The 17,476-nt window shown below is 45.8% G+C and overlaps 3 protein-coding genes across 3 annotated transcripts; all 3 read left to right on the forward strand.

Moving 5' to 3' along the window:
* Positions 1–383: 383 nt before the first annotated feature.
* LOC135412188 (taste receptor type 2 member 40-like) lies at positions 384–1,645 on the forward strand. The gene has a single exon (XM_064650699.1). It carries the CDS (start codon positions 417–419, stop codon positions 1,377–1,379), a length of 963 nt encoding a protein of 320 aa, XP_064506769.1. The 5' UTR covers positions 384–416; the 3' UTR covers positions 1,380–1,645.
* A 3,843-nt stretch (positions 1,646–5,488) lies between these two features.
* LOC135410653 (taste receptor type 2 member 9-like) lies at positions 5,489–6,547 on the forward strand. Its single transcript, XM_064647369.1, has one exon. The coding sequence runs from the start codon at positions 5,594–5,596 to the stop codon at positions 6,545–6,547; it is 954 nt and encodes a 317-aa protein (XP_064503439.1). The 5' UTR covers positions 5,489–5,593.
* Positions 6,548–12,854: 6,307 nt separating this feature from the next.
* Positions 12,855–15,204, forward strand: LOC135410654 (taste receptor type 2 member 41-like). Its single transcript, XM_064647370.1, has one exon. It carries the CDS (start codon positions 12,957–12,959, stop codon positions 13,902–13,904), a length of 948 nt encoding a protein of 315 aa, XP_064503440.1. The 5' UTR covers positions 12,855–12,956; the 3' UTR covers positions 13,905–15,204.
* The last annotated feature ends 2,272 nt before the right edge of the window (positions 15,205–17,476 follow it).

Consider the following 17,476-nt stretch of genomic DNA (forward strand, 5'->3'; position numbering starts at 1 on the left):
ATTATCAAAAGAAATAATATTTTTGAATGACTGTAGCCAAAACTAATGTGCTTATTGTAGGCAACCAAGGGACACAAGAGCCCAGACTCTAAATCCGCACAGGGATCAAACAAGGGTCACCCACAAAATCACAACACTGTCCTCTGAACGCTCTTTGTGCCACCCAACACAGTCCTCCTGAACCAACATGCAAATCCTGCACACTGACACTGACACCACGTAAGGGGATACTCAGCACATTTACATCCCTGCACCTGCCCTGCTCTCAAGACCAGTGGCACCAAAATCCCCCCACCAGCAGCTCTATAAAGCTCCTCTTTCCAGACCTGACACTCAGGAACAGCAGACGCTGACCTGTGTTTGGCATTGGTGCAACAGCCCCCTTGTCCAGCACAGCACTGCTCCCAGCTCCCAGGATGGAAGCTTGTCACTCGCCAGAGCAATCCAATGACACCTCATACGCTGACACAACTGTGGTCATCGTCATTACACTTGAAGTGTTTGCTGGCATGTGGATAAATGCTTTCATTGTTTCTGTGATTTGTGTGGCCTGGGTGAGAAAGAAAACCTTGAACTCTAATGAGAAGATCTTGCTGTTTCTGGGATCCTCGAGGTTTTGGTATTTGTGCATTGCATGGGTATATTCAATTTTTTTAGTAATTTATCCAAATTATCTTTATGTTCACCGCATATTTCCGCTACTTAATAGTGCTCAGAACTTTTTTAGTTATTCCAACTTGTGGTTTTCTGCTTCTCTTTTTGTGTTTTATTGCATAAAAATTGCCAATTTCAGGAACAGCTTCTTCATCTACCTGAAAGGAAAAATTGACAGGATTGTGCCCTGGCTCTTGTTGGGGTCAGTGCTTTTCTCCCTGGTTATTGGAATCATTGCCTATAACGCCACGGATAAAGCACTCAGTAAAAACCTCAATTTCACCTGCCAAGGAGGGATTTGGAAATCAAATATCAGAATAGATCAACATTTTTTGCCTCATTTTATCATTGGTTTTGGATATGCCACTTCATTCACAGCAGTTATCTTGTCTACCCTTCTCCTTCTCTTTTCCCTCTGGAGACACAAACGCAACATGCAGACAAACTCCATGAAGGACCTCAGCATGGATGCCCACATCAAAGCCATGAAATCCATTCTCTCCTTCTTCATAATGTACAGCACCAACTTTATATGTTTGATCTTGATTCTAATTTATTCAATGAAGAATGAAAGTGATGTGATATTTTTAACTTACTTAATTCAATACACTTTTCCAAGTTTTCATTCCCTTGTTCTGATTTTCAGTAATCCCAATCTGGAAAAGAGACTGCTAGGGATTCTGCCCTGTGGGAAGTGCAAAGTTTTCCTCAAGAGGGAACTGTAAGAAAACCCAGAGCCCTTGCAAAAGGCTGATATTTCTCTGTAGAAAACAAGTCAATTGATTTCTAACGCAGCACTCCCGTCAGTGTAGATGATAGAGGTGTTCATCTTTGAGGTTAGGAATACATTATTAAAATTCTTTGAATTAATATTAATAGGAGTAGAATAAATTATTATTCTCATTTATTTTGATAGTTCTTGGAGCTGAATTGTTGCCAATAACAAAGTCATTTGGACCTTGTACCCATGGATTGGCTGCAATTCTGCAAACCTGCCAAAAATGCTTTGGCATTCACTGACTGTAACAACAGAGCTAAACAACAGGTTTTTTCAATTCTGCTTTACATTTCTGTTCCTGTGTCATATGATGAGATGTCTTTGTACCTGGTTGATAACTGTGTAATATTAGGATCTGTATCACTGTCTGGCAGTGGCTGATAACTGATGTGTGAACATGTTGATCCCTGTCACTCTCCACAGGTGGTCACTGACACACAAACAGTGATGCAGGAATGGCCATGGGGGGCACAGGTGGGTGCAGAGCCCACTGCCCACATCAGCCCTGAGTGTCCTCTCTGCCCCATTTCCTGCCAGAACACGATTGCCCTGCTCTGTGTGACTGCTCTCCTGCTCTGCTTTTCCTTGTTTGTGTGCATCGTGCAGCGTGGAATAAAGTCCTGCTTTCAACTGGCAATGACCCACGGGCAGATGTACGGGGGGCTCGGGCCAGGTGCTGGCAGCTGGGGGTGCATGGGGGTCTCAGTGAGGCAAGGGCAGGGCTGTCCAGGCTGTGCCAGGGAAAGGCAGATACGGGCACTCCAGTGGACAAAGCATAGGACACAGCTCAGCCCATCAGCGATGGTCGTGGCTCCTCTGTGAAAATATATTTCAGAAAGGGGAGAAATACGGCTGGGCAGTGTGGAGTGAAGAACAATGTGGGAAACAGTCCTGAAGCAAACACGGACAGGGAAGGAAGAGGGGGGGTTGTTCCAGGTACCAGACTGGACATTCTCCTGCAGCCTATGGAGAGGACCATGGTGAGGCAGCTGTGCCTCTGCAGTCCACAGAAGTCCATGAAGAGCTGAGGTCCTTCAGCCCATGGATGACTCCATGGCAGAGAAGGTGTGGTGGGTGTATCCTGAAGGATTGCAGCCCATGCAGAGGCCACTCTGGAACCACCTTATCCTGAAGAACTGCAGTCCATGGCACGGACCGACACTGGAGCAGGATAAAAGTGTGAGGAGGAAGGAGTGGAGACAGCTCAATATGACCTGACTGTAGACCCCATTTTCTGTCCCCCTGCATTGCTGTAGGAGAGGAGGTAGAGACTCTGGGAATGAAGGAGTGAACTTGAGCCTGGAATGAATGGGGAGTTGAGGCAAAGGGTTTTAGTTTGTCTTTGTTCCTCATCACTTTATTTTCAAATGGCAATAAATGTAATTCTTCTTTTCCTAGTTGAGTCTGTTTTGTCGGTGACAGTAACTGGTGAGCGATATCCTTGTATTTATACTGACCCATGACTTTTTCGATCTTATTTTCCACCACACCTTTAGGGAAAAATGGGGGAATAGGAGCAACTGGGTGGGTCTGACAGCTGCCCAAGATCAACCCTCCACAGCAGGTTATCTGTACATGAAATAGTTGAGGAATATGTTCAGTGCAGACAGCTCAGTGTGCAGCTACAGTATGAGCTGCAGGTTGTGTGTTGGATGGCAGGAAATGGCAGGAGCCCCAGGCATGGAGCCAAGACCCCAGGCTATCATGTGCATGCCCTGGAAGGCTGCAAAAATGCCTGAACAGCCTTCCAGTGAAGCAATTTTTCCCAATATCCAAGGTAAATCCCCCTGGTTCATCTGGATTTTGATGCCTCTTGTTTTGTCCTTGCAGCCTGAGAGAACACACTTGGCTACAACATCCCTTCAGGCAGTTGCAGAGATGAATAAAGTTCCCCCCTGCGCCTCCTTTTCTCCAGGCTGAGCCCCTCCAGCTCCCTCAGCTGCTCCGCATCACATTTGTGCTCCAGACCCTTTCCCAGCTCCATTGCCCTTCTCTGGACTCTCTCCAGCATCTCAATGTTTTTCTTGTCATGAGGGGCCCAAAATTGAACTCAGGATTTGAGCTGAGGCCTCACGAGTGCCCAGCACAGGGGGACAGTCACTGCCCTGGTCCTGCTGCCACACTATTGCTGACACAGGCCAGGTGCCACTGGCCTCCTTGGCCACCTGGGCACACGCTGCCTCATGTTCAGCCACTGACAACCAGCACCCCCAGGGCCTTTTGCAACAGGCAGCTTGCCAATCACTCTACCCCAGCCTGCAGTGCTGCAGGGGGTTGTTGGGACCCAACTGCAGGACCCTGCACTTGGCCTTGTCAAACCTCACGCTCCATTGTCCTCAGTCAATTGATCCAGCCTCTCCACATCCCTTTTGCTCAGCCTTCCTACCCTCCCACACATCAACAGTCCCACACCACTTGGTATCTCCTGGCTAAGGGTGAACTCGATCCCCTCGTCCAGGTCATTGATAAAGATGTTAAACAGAGCTGGCCCCAAAACTGAGCAATGGGAAACACCACTGCTGATTGGCCACCAGCTGGATGCATCTCCATTCATCACCACTCTGGGCCCAACCATCCAGACAGTTTCTTACCCACTGAACAGGGAACCTCTCCAAGGTACAACACACCAGAGCAGAGAGCACAGAACGGGTCAAGCCAGGAAAGGAAAATTCTCAGTGCCCTTGGGTGGATCCCATCTGGCATCATAGACTTGGGAGTTTGTAGGTGGCACAGCAGCTGCCCCCGGGTTTGTGGGGACTTCCTTCTGCTCCTTGTCTCTGTCTTCCAGCTCAGGCTGTTCAGTTCCCTGAGGACAACTGCTCTGACTGTTGTTAAAGACTGAGGCAAAGAAGGCATTAAATACCTCTGCCTTCTCTTTATCCTTTCTGGCAATGTTTCCCCTCACATTCAAAAAAGGATGAGGATTCTCCTGGGCCCTCCTTTGCTTGCTAGTGGACTTGTAGAAACAATTCCTGTGATCCCTTATGGCAATGGCCAAATTAAGTTCTAGTTCTCCAGCAACATCATCAACTATCAAAAGTAAGTATAGTTTTGCATGGCTGCATCCAAACCAAGGACATTGATGTTTTCTTGGTAATACAAAAAATAAAGGCTGTTGAAGATCTAACTAGAACTGGTATGAAAAGCCTACAAACTGTCTGATTGGATTTCATGGGAATGTGTGGCAGGCACCATGTTTTGCTGTTGAGATGATCTTCAGGCCTTCTGTAAAATGCTTTCCATGTGTCAGTGCTGTGACAAGGCCCTTCACAAAAAAATGTAAATAGGAGCATGTGATAAGAATATTGGCCTGACAAAGTGATAGCATTTCTGTCCCCCTGAAGAGAGAAAATGCTCCTTGTTTATTAATTGCACCACTAGAGCTATTTTCTGTGATTAGAATTGTCCTTGGTTACACCATCAGCCAAGGTCTTGTTGGTACCTGTGGTCCCAGTGTGCAAGGTCCTGTACTAACCCAGAGTCCAATGGGCACTCAATGCACCTCATGATGAATTTTAACCTTTTCCTGCATATGCTTAAACCTAACCCCCCCAAAAAAGATCCAGCTTTCCTTTCAGTGCCTCCTCTCTTTGTGGCTCTTCACTTAATCTTCAGGCATTACCATGGGGAAAAGTCACACGGACTTCAATGCCTGTGAAGGATTAAAAGGAATCCCAGTTACAGCAGCTCAGATAAAATTTGCAGCTCTGGGACTCTTGGGATGAAAGAGCACAGTGACTCCCCTGACTGTGCTCTGCTGAAAGCACATCCTGTTCACCAAAAGCATCACTGGTGGCCAGGGGACAGAAGAACCCAGATCCTAAATCCTCACAGGGATCAAACAAGGGTCAGTCACAAAATCACAACACTGTCCTCTGAACAAAAACATCTCCGCTCTTTGTGCCACCCAACACAGCCCTCCTGAACCAACATGCAAATCCTGCACACTGACACTGACACCAGGTAAGGGGATACCCAGCACATTTACATCCCTGCACCTGCCCTGCTCTCAAGATCAGCGGCACCAAAATCCCCCCCACCAGCAGCTCTATAAAGCTCCTCTTTCCAGACCTGACACTCAGGCAACAGCAGACGCTGACCTGTGTTTGGCATTGGTGCAACAGCCCCTTGTCCAGCACAGCACTGCTCCCAGCTCCCAGGATGGAAGCTTGTCACTCTCCAGAGCAATCCAATGTCACCTCATACGCTGCCACATCTGTGGTTATAGTGACCCTTGAGACGTTTGCTGGCATGTGGATAAATGCTTTCATTGTTTCTGTGATTTGTGTGGCCTGGGTCAGAAAGAAAACTTTGAACTCTAATGAGAAGATCTTGATGGCTTTGGGATGCTCCAGGTTTTGGTTTTTGTGCATTGCATGGGTATATTACTTTCTCTCACTAATTTATCCCAATTATCTTCATGTTCACCCCATATTTCAACTAGTTGAGAGTGCTCAGAGTTTTCTAAATTATTCCAACTCTTGGGTTTCAGCCTGTCTTTGTGTCTTTTATTGTATAAAAATTGCCAATTTCAGGAACAGCTTCTTCATCTACCTGAAAGGAAAAATTGACAGGATGGTGCCCTGGCTCCTGTTGGGGTCAGTGCTTTTCTCCCTGGTTATTGGAACCATTGTCTACGATATTATTGATGAAGTTTTATGTAAAAACCTCAATTTCACCAGTCAAAGATGCATTTGGAAAGCAAGTATCAGCACAGAAGAACTTTTTTTCCCCCGTTATTTTATCATTGGTTTTGGATATGCCATTTTGTTCACAGCAGTCATCTTTTCTGCTCTTCTCCTTCTCTTTTCCCTCTGGAGACACAAACGCAACATGCAGACAAACTCCATGAAGGACCTCAGCATGGATGCCCACATCAAAGCCATGAAATCCATCCTCTCCTTCATCGTAATGTACAGTATCAACTTTGTATTTTTTATCATGACACTGATTTATGCAATGAAGAGCCAAAATCACATGGTCTTTCTTTTTTACGTATTTCAGTACGCTTTTCCGGGTTTTCATTCCCTTATTGTGATTTTCAGCAATCCCAATCTGGAAAAAACACTGCTAGGGATTCTATCCTGTATGAAATGCAGGTTTTGCATGAAGTAGACATTGTAACAAAAGCTGGACCCTTTGCAAAATGTTGATATTTGGTTATAGCAAACAAATCCATTAATTTCCAGTGCAACTCTCCAGTCTTTGAAGTAATATTACTGTGATTTAAGTATATTATTATTCTCATTTAATTTAGATAGTTTCCAGAACTAAATTACTGTCAATAGCAAAGTCATTCAGATCTTGTATACAGTGACAGGCTGCAAAAGGGCAATAACAATACTGAAACCTGCCACAAATGCTTTGGCATCTGTTGATTGAAAAGACTGAACTAAACAACAGGTTTATTTCAGTTTTGGTTTGAAGGTCTTGCTGCTGTGGCCCTGTCCTAGTGTAACATGATGAGCTGTATCACTGTCTGGCAGTGGTTGATAACTGATGTGTGAACACATTGATCCCTGTCACTCTCCACAGGTGGTCACTGACACACAAACAGCGATGCAGGAATGGCCATGGGGGGCACAGGTGGGTGCAGAGCCCACTGCCCACACCAGCCCTGAGGGTCTTCTCTGTCCCACTTCCTTCCAGAACAGGATTGCCCTGCTCTGTGTGACTGCTCTCCTGCTCTGCTTTTCCTTGTTTGTGTGCATCGTGCAGCGTGGAATAAAGTCCTGCTTTCAACTGGCACTGACCCACGGGCAGATGTACAGGGGGCTCGGGCCAGGTGCTGGCAGCTGGAGGTCTGTGGGGGTCTCAGCAAGGTAAGGGCAGGGCTGCCCTGTACCAGGGAAAGCCACTTGAAGGTGTTTTTCCAAAGGACTCCCCACAGGACACAGCTCAGCCCATCAGCAAATGCTCAAGGCTCTTCTGGAAGGATATATTGAAGAAAGGGCCAAAACAGACCTGGCAGTGTGGAGTGAGGAAAATTGTGAGAAACAGTCCTGCAGCAAACAGGGACAGGGAAGGACAAAGAGGAGTTGCTTCATGTGCTGGAGAAGCGATTCCCTTACAGCCCATGGAGAGGACCATGGAGGGGCAGCTGTGCTCCCTGCACCCCATGGAGGTCCACAGTGGAACAGAGATCCACCTTCAGCCCTTGGATGACCCCACACAGAGTAGCTGGGGTGGGTGAATGATTGCAGCTCCTGGAGCTCTTGCAGCTCACGGAGAGCTCACAGTGGAGCCAGTTTATCCTGATGGACTGCAGCCCATGGAAGAGACCCACACTTGAGCAGGGGAAGAGAGTGAGGAAGGACTGAAGCAAACAACTTGTTATGAGCTGACTGTAACCCCCATTCCCCATCTCCCTGTACTGCTGGGTGGGACAAGGAGGTAGAGAATCTGAGAATGAGTTAAGTTGAGCCTGGGATGACTGGGTGGTGGAGACAGGGTATTCTAGTTTTGTGTTTGTTCCTCTTCCTCCTACTCCCTTTTCAATAGGCAATAAATTCAACTGATTTTTGCCAAGTCAAGTCTGGTTTGTCTGTGACAGTAATTGGTGAGTCATCTCCCTGTCTTTATCTTGACACATGAGCTTTTCCATCCTATTTTCCACCCCTGCCCTGTTGTGGAGTGAGAGTGAAGGAGCATCTGGCTTGAGGGTCTGACAGCTGCTCACAGTCAACCCACCATGACAGGGCCTCTAAACGTGAAGTAGACCAGTGTTGAGAAACACATTCAGTGCAGACAGCTCAGTGTGCAACTGCAGTGAGAGCTGCAGGTTGTGTGGAAATGGAGGGAGCCCCAGGCATGGTGCCAGTACCTTGCACAACAAAGGGCCCAGGGACCTGTGGCACCAGCCAGGTGACCGGACACGCAGAGACACAGCAGGAGCAAATGATTCAGAAGGAAGACCCCAAAATATCATGTGCATACACTGGAAGGGTACAAAAGCCCAAGCTGAGAGTCCCTTCTCAGAGGCACCAAGCTCAAGCTCTTCTCTGTTACTGTGCCATGATTAAATTGCTTTAAAGATCCAGACGTCTGAGACTCTGCTGTGGGAAACCCAGTGTGCAGCTGGTAAGGAAACCTGGTCTGACTCTAGGGGTGTGGGGTGTGCAGGGGCTCAAGTGGAGCACCTGTGGGCTCATAGGAGCTGCCCCCTGCAAAGTGGCTTCGGTCCCAGCAGTGAAAGTCTCTGGTGCGGGTGTTGGACTGCCAGAGTGCCTCCTGGATGGGGAGACAGGAAAGTTTCCTTAGCTGCAGCATGAACAGAGCAGAACCTCAATTGTTTCTTTATGTCACCAGCTCAGGCAGCTCAGGGGGACATTTTACCTCATGCCCAAGGCCAAGGCGTGCACTTCTCATAATATCACCTTCAAAAAGCTTCCTCCCTATCCATGAAATGAGAAAAAACAACCATTTAGGCCAGAGCAACTTCTCAACCACTGTGCTATCCCCTTTTCCAAACACAGTCTATCAGATTGCCTTACTACCAATCCATCTCTTTAAACAACAGCTCCCCAGAAACTAGCAAATAAATAACTAATGCCACTTTAGAACATGGAAGCCCCCCTTCTGTGCCTAAGCAGGATTTGAGGTTGAATTAACATTTCCATAACAAGCTCATAACACCTGCCCAGAGGAGATTTTTATTCTCTTTCCCAGGATTGTGTCCTGAAACAATTGTGACCTTCTGAGCACTGAATTTGAGTTATGGATGGAATGGATTTGCCCAGAATAAACTGGGCATCTAAGAGCCTAAGTAGTTAGTGAACAAGGCGAACCATCTGGGATTTTCTACAATAAAGGAGAAAGACAAGGATTATGGAGAGGGTTCGGCCATGTCTCTCAGATCCCACATACACATGTCCACCCAGATGCAGAAACAGAGAGCTCAGGTGCCATTTGAGATGCACAGGGACATCCAAAATATGCACATGGTCTGGTAGATACAAAGTCTGGGAAATTCCTTCCCCTTCTTGAGTGGTACCTGCAGGGGATGGACTTAAATTCAAACCAAACCCTTGTACTTCAAGGACATGAGCCACACATTCTATTCATTGAAAACCCAGCATTGAGACTCTAATTTATACCCTTACATTCTTTTTAAATTGTCAGATTCCCCAGACAGAGCTGAGTCTAAACCCCAGCTACAGCACGGTCTGGCTGGTGTAACACTTTCATTTAGTGTGCCTGTGCAAACACAGTCCCAGCACAGACAGTTCATCTTCAGACCTGTTGTAATAGAAATTACTTCTATTCTTCTCATATACTAATGGAGAGACGAAGAAATAAAGTAAGAAAATAACAAACTAGCAAAAAACCATCCAACCTTACAACACATTTTCTATTCTGTCAGTAAAAGCACAAGAAACTCAAAGCAAAGCATAAAGAAGACAACAGGCAGTATCAGAAAATGAAAATTCTCTCAAGGCAATGCTCTGCCTAACATCAACATCAACCATTATCAAAAGAAATAATATTTTTGAATGACTGCAGACAAAACTAATTTGTTCATTGCAGGCAACCAAGGGACAGAAGAACTCAGATCCTAAATCCTCACAGGGATCAAACAAGGGTCACCCACAGAATCACAAGCCTGTCCTCTGCACAAAAACATCTCCACTCTTTGTGCCACCCAACACAGCCCTCCTGAACCAACATGCAAATCCTGCACATTGACACTGACACCAGGTAAGGGGATACCCAGCACATTTACATCCCTGCACCTGCCCTGCTCTCAAGACCAGCGGCACCAAAATCCCCCCCACCAGCAGCTCTATAAAGCTCTTCTTTCCAGACCTGATACTCAGGCAACAGCAGACGCTGACCTGTGTTTGGCATTGGTGCAACAGCCCCCTTGTCCAGCACAGCACTGCTCCCAGCTCCCAGGATGGAAGCTTGTCACTCTCCAGAGCAATCCAATGTCACTTCATACACTGCCACAGCTGTGGCCGTTGTCACCCTTGAGACATTTGCTGGCATGTGGATAAATGCTTTCATTGTTTCTGTGATTTGCATGGCTTGGGTCAAGAAGAAAACCTTGAACTGTAATGAGAAGATCTTGCTCCTTTTGGGAGGCTTGCTTCCAGAAGGTTTTTGGTTTTGTGCTTCTCATGAGTGTATTCATTTCCCTCAATAATTTATCCCAATTACCTTTATGTTCACCCCGTATTTCCACTAGTTGTTTCTACTCAAAACTTTTGTGATTATTTCAACTTGTGTGTTTCTGCCAGTTTTCTGTGGTTTGTGCCTTTTATTGCATAAAAATTGCTAATTTCTCTTAGCAAGCCCTGAGAACATGGCCCCCAGCACAGCATCACTGCCCTGTGCACCAGCCCCACTCAGCTGCACCTGGAGGGGACACGTTATCCACCAGCACAGCCACAGTGCACAGCCCACATGGAGAGATGCACTGATGTGTCCAGTCCAGGGAAGCTGACCCAGAAGACATGTCACAGGTCAATGGGAGGGGCTGCCCAGTGCTGGCAGAGTATGGAAACTGCTTTGGGTCACATTCCAAGTGTTCAGGATTGAGAAGTGAAACAGTTAAAAATGCTTTTGCTGTGCAAAAGTGTTGATGAGCAGAGGGATAGCTCGGCAGTGACATTAATATAACAAAACTCAATAGTAAATGAAATAAAAGCTGTCTGGAGAGCTGGAGAAAGTCAGTCTCTTCCTAAGGCAACTAATACAGGGCTACATTTAAGGCTGGAAGTAATGTTAAATTTCCTCTAATTCCAAACCCATCGACATGGTGGGATAGACGGGTCAGGAAATTTCCCTCCTTAGCACCTGTTTGTCAGAGCATTCCTCTCCAGCTCTTAATGACATCAACAGACTTCTGTTAACAGCATAAGCCCAATCTACACTCTTGCTGACATTGGTTTAGATCAGCAGTAAATACCAGCAAGAAAACATCACTTTGATAAGGGTTGTTCAGTTCATCTTCAGACCCTCCGCTATTGAAATAACTGATATTCTCCTCACAAACATAGATGCAGAGAGGAAGAAGAAAACAAAAACAAACAAACAAAAAAAGTCAAAACCACCCAAACCCTCAATCTACACCATGTTTTCTGTTCTGTCAGCAAACCCAGAGAAAATTCACACTAGAGCATAAAGCACAGAACAGGCCACGAGAGGAAATGAAATATCTCAAGGCAATGTTCAACCTTCCATCAACATTGTCAGCTCTCAAAAGAAACAGTATTTTTGCATGACTGCATTCAAAACAAGCCGTGACACCGGCATTTTCTAGGCAATATGAAATAAAGGATAATGAAGTTCTCACCAGAACTTTATGAAAAATGCATGGATTGCCTGAATGTATTTCAATGCAATGTGTGGCAGGTACCATGTTTTCTTGTTGAGATGAACACCAGGACTTATGTAAAATCATTTCCATGTGTCAGTGCTGTAGTGAGAGCCTTCACAAAAACATGCAAATAGAAACATGATAGGAGTATTGACATGACATAGTGACATGACATTTATGTCCCTAAGATAAAAGGGCATCATCATTCTGAAGAGACAAAATGCTGGGGGTTTATTTCTTGTAGCCATAGAGCGATTTCTTGTGACTTCATTTTTTCCTGGTTACACCACAGCATCAGCTGAGGCCTCGTTGGCACCTGTGGTCCTGATGTGCTGGGTCCTGTACAAAACCAGAGTCTAAGAGCACTCCATGCCCTACAGAGCTCCATAAACCTTGCCTATGAAAAACCCAACAGCTTTCAGAATTTAAATTAATTTGGAAGCTTGACAGGATTTCGGGGTGCAAGGAGTCCAGCATGGTCCCATCCCTAAAATTCTTCCCATTGCCAACACATGAGATTTGAATCCTGGCACAGAGACTCATGCTGACTTTGATCCTTTTCCTGCACATTCTACAACTTAATCCTGGAAAAGAAAGTCCTGCTTTTCATTCAATGCCCTCCCACATCCCCTATGTGGCTCTTCACTAAACATTAAGGCAATAAGAGTGGGGAATCTAACAGGGATTTCAGTGCCTGTGGAGGATCAAAAGGAACTCCTGTTATCCAGCATCTTAGTTGAACTTGAGAGCTCCTGGACTCTCAGATGAAAGAGCACAGTGATTCCCCTGATGTGCTTTGCTGAGAGCACACCCTGCTCACCAAGAGCATCACTGGTGGCCAGGGTAAAGAAGAACCCAGATCCTAAATCCTCACAGGGATCAAACATGTGTCACCCACAAATCCACAACACTGTCCTCTGCACAAAAACATCTCCACTCTTTGTGCCACCCAACACAGCCCTCCTGAACCAACATGCAAATCCTGCACACTGACACTGACACCAGGTAAGGGGATACCCAGCACATTTACATCCCTGCACCTGCCCTGCTCTCAAGACCAGCGGCACCAAATCCCCCCCACCAGCAGCTCTATAAAGCTCCTCTTTCCAGACCTGACACTCAGGCAACAGCAGACGCTGACCTGTGTTTGGCATTGGTGCAACAGCCCCCTTGTCCAGCACAGCACTGCTCCCAGCTCCCAGGATGGAAGCTTGTCACTCTCCAGAGCAATTCCATATCACCTCATACGCTGCCACAACTGTGGCTATAGTGACCCTTGAGACGTTTGCTGGCATGTGGATAAATGCTTTCATTGTTTCTGTGATTTGCATGGCTTGGGTCAAGAAGAAAACCTTGAACTCTAATGAGAAGATCTTGCTGGTTTTGGGATCCTCCAGGTTTTGGTATTTGTGCATTGCATGGCTATATTTCTTTCTTTCAACAATGCATCACAATTACAAATATGTTCACCCCATATTTCAACTACTTGCAGTTGCTCATAGATTTTTTAATTGTTCCGAAGTTTCTGTGTCAGCCTGTCTTTGTGTCTTTTATTGTATAAAAATTGCCAATTTTAGGAACAGTTTCTTTAACTATCTGAAAGTAAAAATTGACAGGATGGTGCCCTGGCTCTTGTTGGGGTCAGCGTTTTTCTCCCTGGTTATTGGAATCCTTCTCTTTGAAATCATCGATAAACCTCAATGTAACAATTCCACTGGTCTAGAAAATTTGTGGAAAGTGAAAATCAAGATAGATGAACATTTTCTTCCTATTTATTTTATCACTGGCTTTGGATATGCTGCTTCATTCATGGCAGTCATCTTTTCTGTCCTTCTCCTTCTCTTTTCCCTCTGGAGACACAAATGCAACATGCAGACAAACTCCATGAAGGACCTCAGCATGGATGCCCACATCAAAGCCATGAAATCCATTCTCTCCTTCTTCATAATGTACAGCATCAACTTTATATCTTTGATTGTGACATTAATTTATTCAGCGCAGGGGAAAAGTGTCATGATGTTTCTTATTTATGTATTTCAGTACGCTTTTCCAGGTGTTCATTCCCTTATTCTGATTTTCAGCAACCCCAAGTTGAAAAACACACTGCTAAGGATTCTGCCCTGTGTGAAGTGCAAGGTTTGCATGAGGTAAGAACTGTAGCAAAAGCTGCAGCCCATGCAAATTGTTGACCTTTCACTATAGAGAACAAGTCAATTAATATCTAATACAACTCTCCTGGCAGCGTGGATAGTAGAGATGTTTACTCTTCCCCATCTAAGTTAAGAAAACTGCTTTCAAATACTTTGACCTAGATTATTGTGACTTAATTACTATTATCATCATTGAGTTTAGATAATTTTTGAGCTGAATTATTGTCAATAACAACTTCATTTAGACCTGGTACATGGGCTGGATGCAAAAGGGCAATAAGAACACTGCAAACCCGCCACAAGTGCTTCATCATCTGCTGATAAAACTATTATTAGTAACATTGTTTAGTTTAGATAATTTTTTGAGCTCAATTATTAACATTGACAACTTCATTTAGTTCTTGTATATGGGCTGGTTGCAAAAGGGCAATAACAATAATGTAAACCTGCTGCAAATATTTTGGTATTCACGGATTGAAAGCACTGAACTAAACAACAGATTTATCTCTGTTTTAGTTTACATTTCTTTCTGCTCTGGCCCTGTCCTAGTGTAATATGATGAGCTGTATCACTGTCTGGCAGTGGTTGATAACTGATGTGTGAACATGTTGATCCCTGTCACTCTCCACAGGTGGTCACTGACACACAAACAGCGATGCAGGAATGGCCATGGGGGGTACAGGTGGATGCAGAGCCCACTGCTCACTCCAGTCCTGAGTGTCTTCTCTGCCCCATTTCCTGCAAGAACAGGATTGCCCTGCTCTGTGTGACTGCTCTCCCACTCTGCTTTTACTTGTAGATGAGATCGGCTCTTCCCAGTGGAGTCTGGCTCAGTAAAACATCTGGGAAAGTGGGATTTGTGCAAGGTACAGCATGGAATAAAGTCCTGCTGTCATCTCACAGTGACCCACAGGCAGAGGTACAGGGTGCTTGGGTCATGTGCTGGCAGCTGGGGACCCGTGGGTGTCTCAGTGAGGCAAGGTCAAGGCTGCCCTGTGCCAGGGAAAGCCAATTCAATGCTCTCAAAAGAACCCACCGCAGGACACAGCTCAGCCCATCAGTGATGGTCATGGCTCCTCTGTGAAAAGATAATTTAAGTGGTGCAAAAATTCAGACTGGTAAGGTGGACTGAGGAAAACTGTAAGAAACAGTCCTGAAGCAACAGGGACAGCGAAGGAAGGGGAGAGGTTGCTCCAGGTGCCAGAGCGGACATTCCCCTGCAGCCCCTGGAGAGGATCGTGGTGAGGCAGCTGTGCCCCTGCAGCCCATGAAGTCCATGGAGAAGCTGAGATCCACCTTCAGCCCATGGATGACCCACCAGCAAAGTAGGTGTGGTGGGTGTATCCTGAAGGATTGCAGCCCTGAAGGATTGCAGACCATGGAGAGCCACTCTGCAGCCAGCTTATCCTGAAGGACTGTAGCCCATGGGAAGGACACTCACGGAAGAAGAAGAGCGTGAGGAGGAAGGAGTGGAGACAGCTTATTATGATGTGACTGCAAACTCTATTTTCTGTCCCCCTGCATTCTGTAGGGGAGGAGGTAGAGACTCTGGGAAGGAAGGAGTGACGTTGTGTGTGGGATAATTTGAGGGTGGAGACAAGGAGCCAAGCTGGGTTCACAGGCACCCAGCTTGAGATGTTTCTATGTTACTGTGCCATGATTAAATTGCTTTAAAGATCCAGACGTCTGAGACTCTGCTGTGGGAAACCCAGTGTGCAGCTGGTAAGGAAACCTGGTCTGACTCAGGGGGTGTGGGGTGTGCAGGGGCTCAAGTGGGGCACCCGGGGGCTCACAGGAGCTGCCCCCTGCAAAGGGGCTTCGGTCCCAGCAGTGAAAATCTCTGGTGGGCGGTGGGACTGCCAGAGTGCCTCCTGGATGGGGAGACAGGAAAGTTTCCTTAACACCAGCATGAACAGAGCAGAACTTCAATTGTTTCTTTATGTCACCAGCTCAGGCAGCTCAGGGGGATGTTTTACCTCATGCCCAGGTGTGCACTTCTGATAATATCACCTTCAAAAAGCTTCCTCTCTATCCATGAAATGAGAAAAAACAACCATTTAGGCCAGAGCAACTTCTCAACCACTGTGCTATCCCCTTTTCCAAACACAGTCTATCAGATTGCCTCACTACCAATCCATCTCTTTAAACAGTAACTCCCCAGAAACTAGCAAATAAATAACTAATGCCACTTTAGAACATGGAAGTCCTCTTTCTGCGCCTAAGCAGGATTTGAGGTTGAATTAACATTTCCATAACAAGTTCATAACACCTGGTCAGATGAGATTTTTATTCTCTTTCCCAGGATTGTATCCTGAAACAATTGTGACCTTCAGAGCATTGAAGTTGAGTTATGGATGGAATGGATTTGCCCAGAATAAACTGGGCATCTAAGAGCCTAAGTAGTTAGTGAACCAAGGCGAACCATCTGGGATTTGGGTTGGACCTGATGATCTCGGAGGTCTTTTCCAACCCGGCTGATTCCATGATTTTATGATTTCCCATCATAAAGGAGAAAGACAAGGACTGTGGATGGTAAAGAAGTTCAGCCTGAGCCAAGCTCTGATAGACACAATTCAATTTGTGTGAGATGTCTCTCAAATCCCAGTACATCTGTGTGCCCATTCAGATGCAGAATCACAGGGGTCTGGTGCCATTTGAGGTGCACAAGGGCATCCAAAATATGCACATTGGCTTGTAGATACGAAGTCTTGGGGACTTCTCCTCCTTTTTCAGTGGTGCTGGAGGGCATGGATTTGAATTAAAAGCTGACACCTATGTTTCAAGCACCTGATCCAGATCTTCTATGCTTTGAAAACCCAGCATTTGAGACTCTGATGTTATACTCTTATTTTTTTAAGGTGCCAGATTCTTCACATGGAGCTGAGCCCAAGCCGCAGGCACGGTCTGGTCCTGCTCATTTTACAGTTTCATGTCATATCCCTTTATAAGCAGGGATAGTAGAGAGAGGACTGGCATAGATGAAGGCAGTTCATCTTCTGACCTGTTGGAGTAGAATTAGCTTCTATTGTCCTCACACACATACAGAGAGATGAAAAAATTAAAAACAAAACAAAACAAAACAAAACAAAACAAATAAAGAAAAGAAAAACCAAAACCAACCCCCAAGTAACCCAACTAAACCAAGAAACAAAACAAAGAACTACTACTAAGCCTACACCATATTTTCTGTTCTATCAACCAAATCAGACTAAACTTGGAATTACAGAATAGAAACATAGAATCATTAAGCTTGGAAAAGACCTCTAAGATCATCCATACCAACCAAGCACTGTCAAGCCCACCACTAAACCATGTCTCTCAGCACCACAGCTGCACAACGTGAGCTTCCAGGAACAGTGATTCCACCACTTCCTTGGGCAGCCTGGGTTAATGCCAGAACAGTGAAGCAATTTTTCCCAAAATGCGGTGTAAACCCCCCTGTTTCATCTGGAGGTCATTTCCTCTCATCTTGTCCTTGTGGCCTGAAAGAACAGACCAATACCCACGTGGTTACAGCATCCTTTCAGGCAGATGCAGAGAGCAACTCTTTTCCTCCAGGCTGAGTCTCTCCAG

The sequence above is a fragment of the Pseudopipra pipra genome, chromosome 3 (assembly GCF_036250125.1).
Source record: "Pseudopipra pipra isolate bDixPip1 chromosome 3, bDixPip1.hap1, whole genome shotgun sequence".
Classification (NCBI taxonomy): domain Eukaryota; kingdom Metazoa; phylum Chordata; class Aves; order Passeriformes; family Pipridae; genus Pseudopipra; species Pseudopipra pipra.

Bases quoted from the DNA above. Each gene is read 5' to 3' on its own strand.
- LOC135412188 (XM_064650699.1), top strand. From the start codon at position 417: ATGGAAGCTTGTCACTCGCCAGAGCAATCCAATGACACCTCATACGCT.
- LOC135410653 (XM_064647369.1), top strand. From the start codon at position 5,594: ATGGAAGCTTGTCACTCTCCAGAGCAATCCAATGTCACCTCATACGCT.
- LOC135410654 (XM_064647370.1), top strand. From the start codon at position 12,957: ATGGAAGCTTGTCACTCTCCAGAGCAATTCCATATCACCTCATACGCT.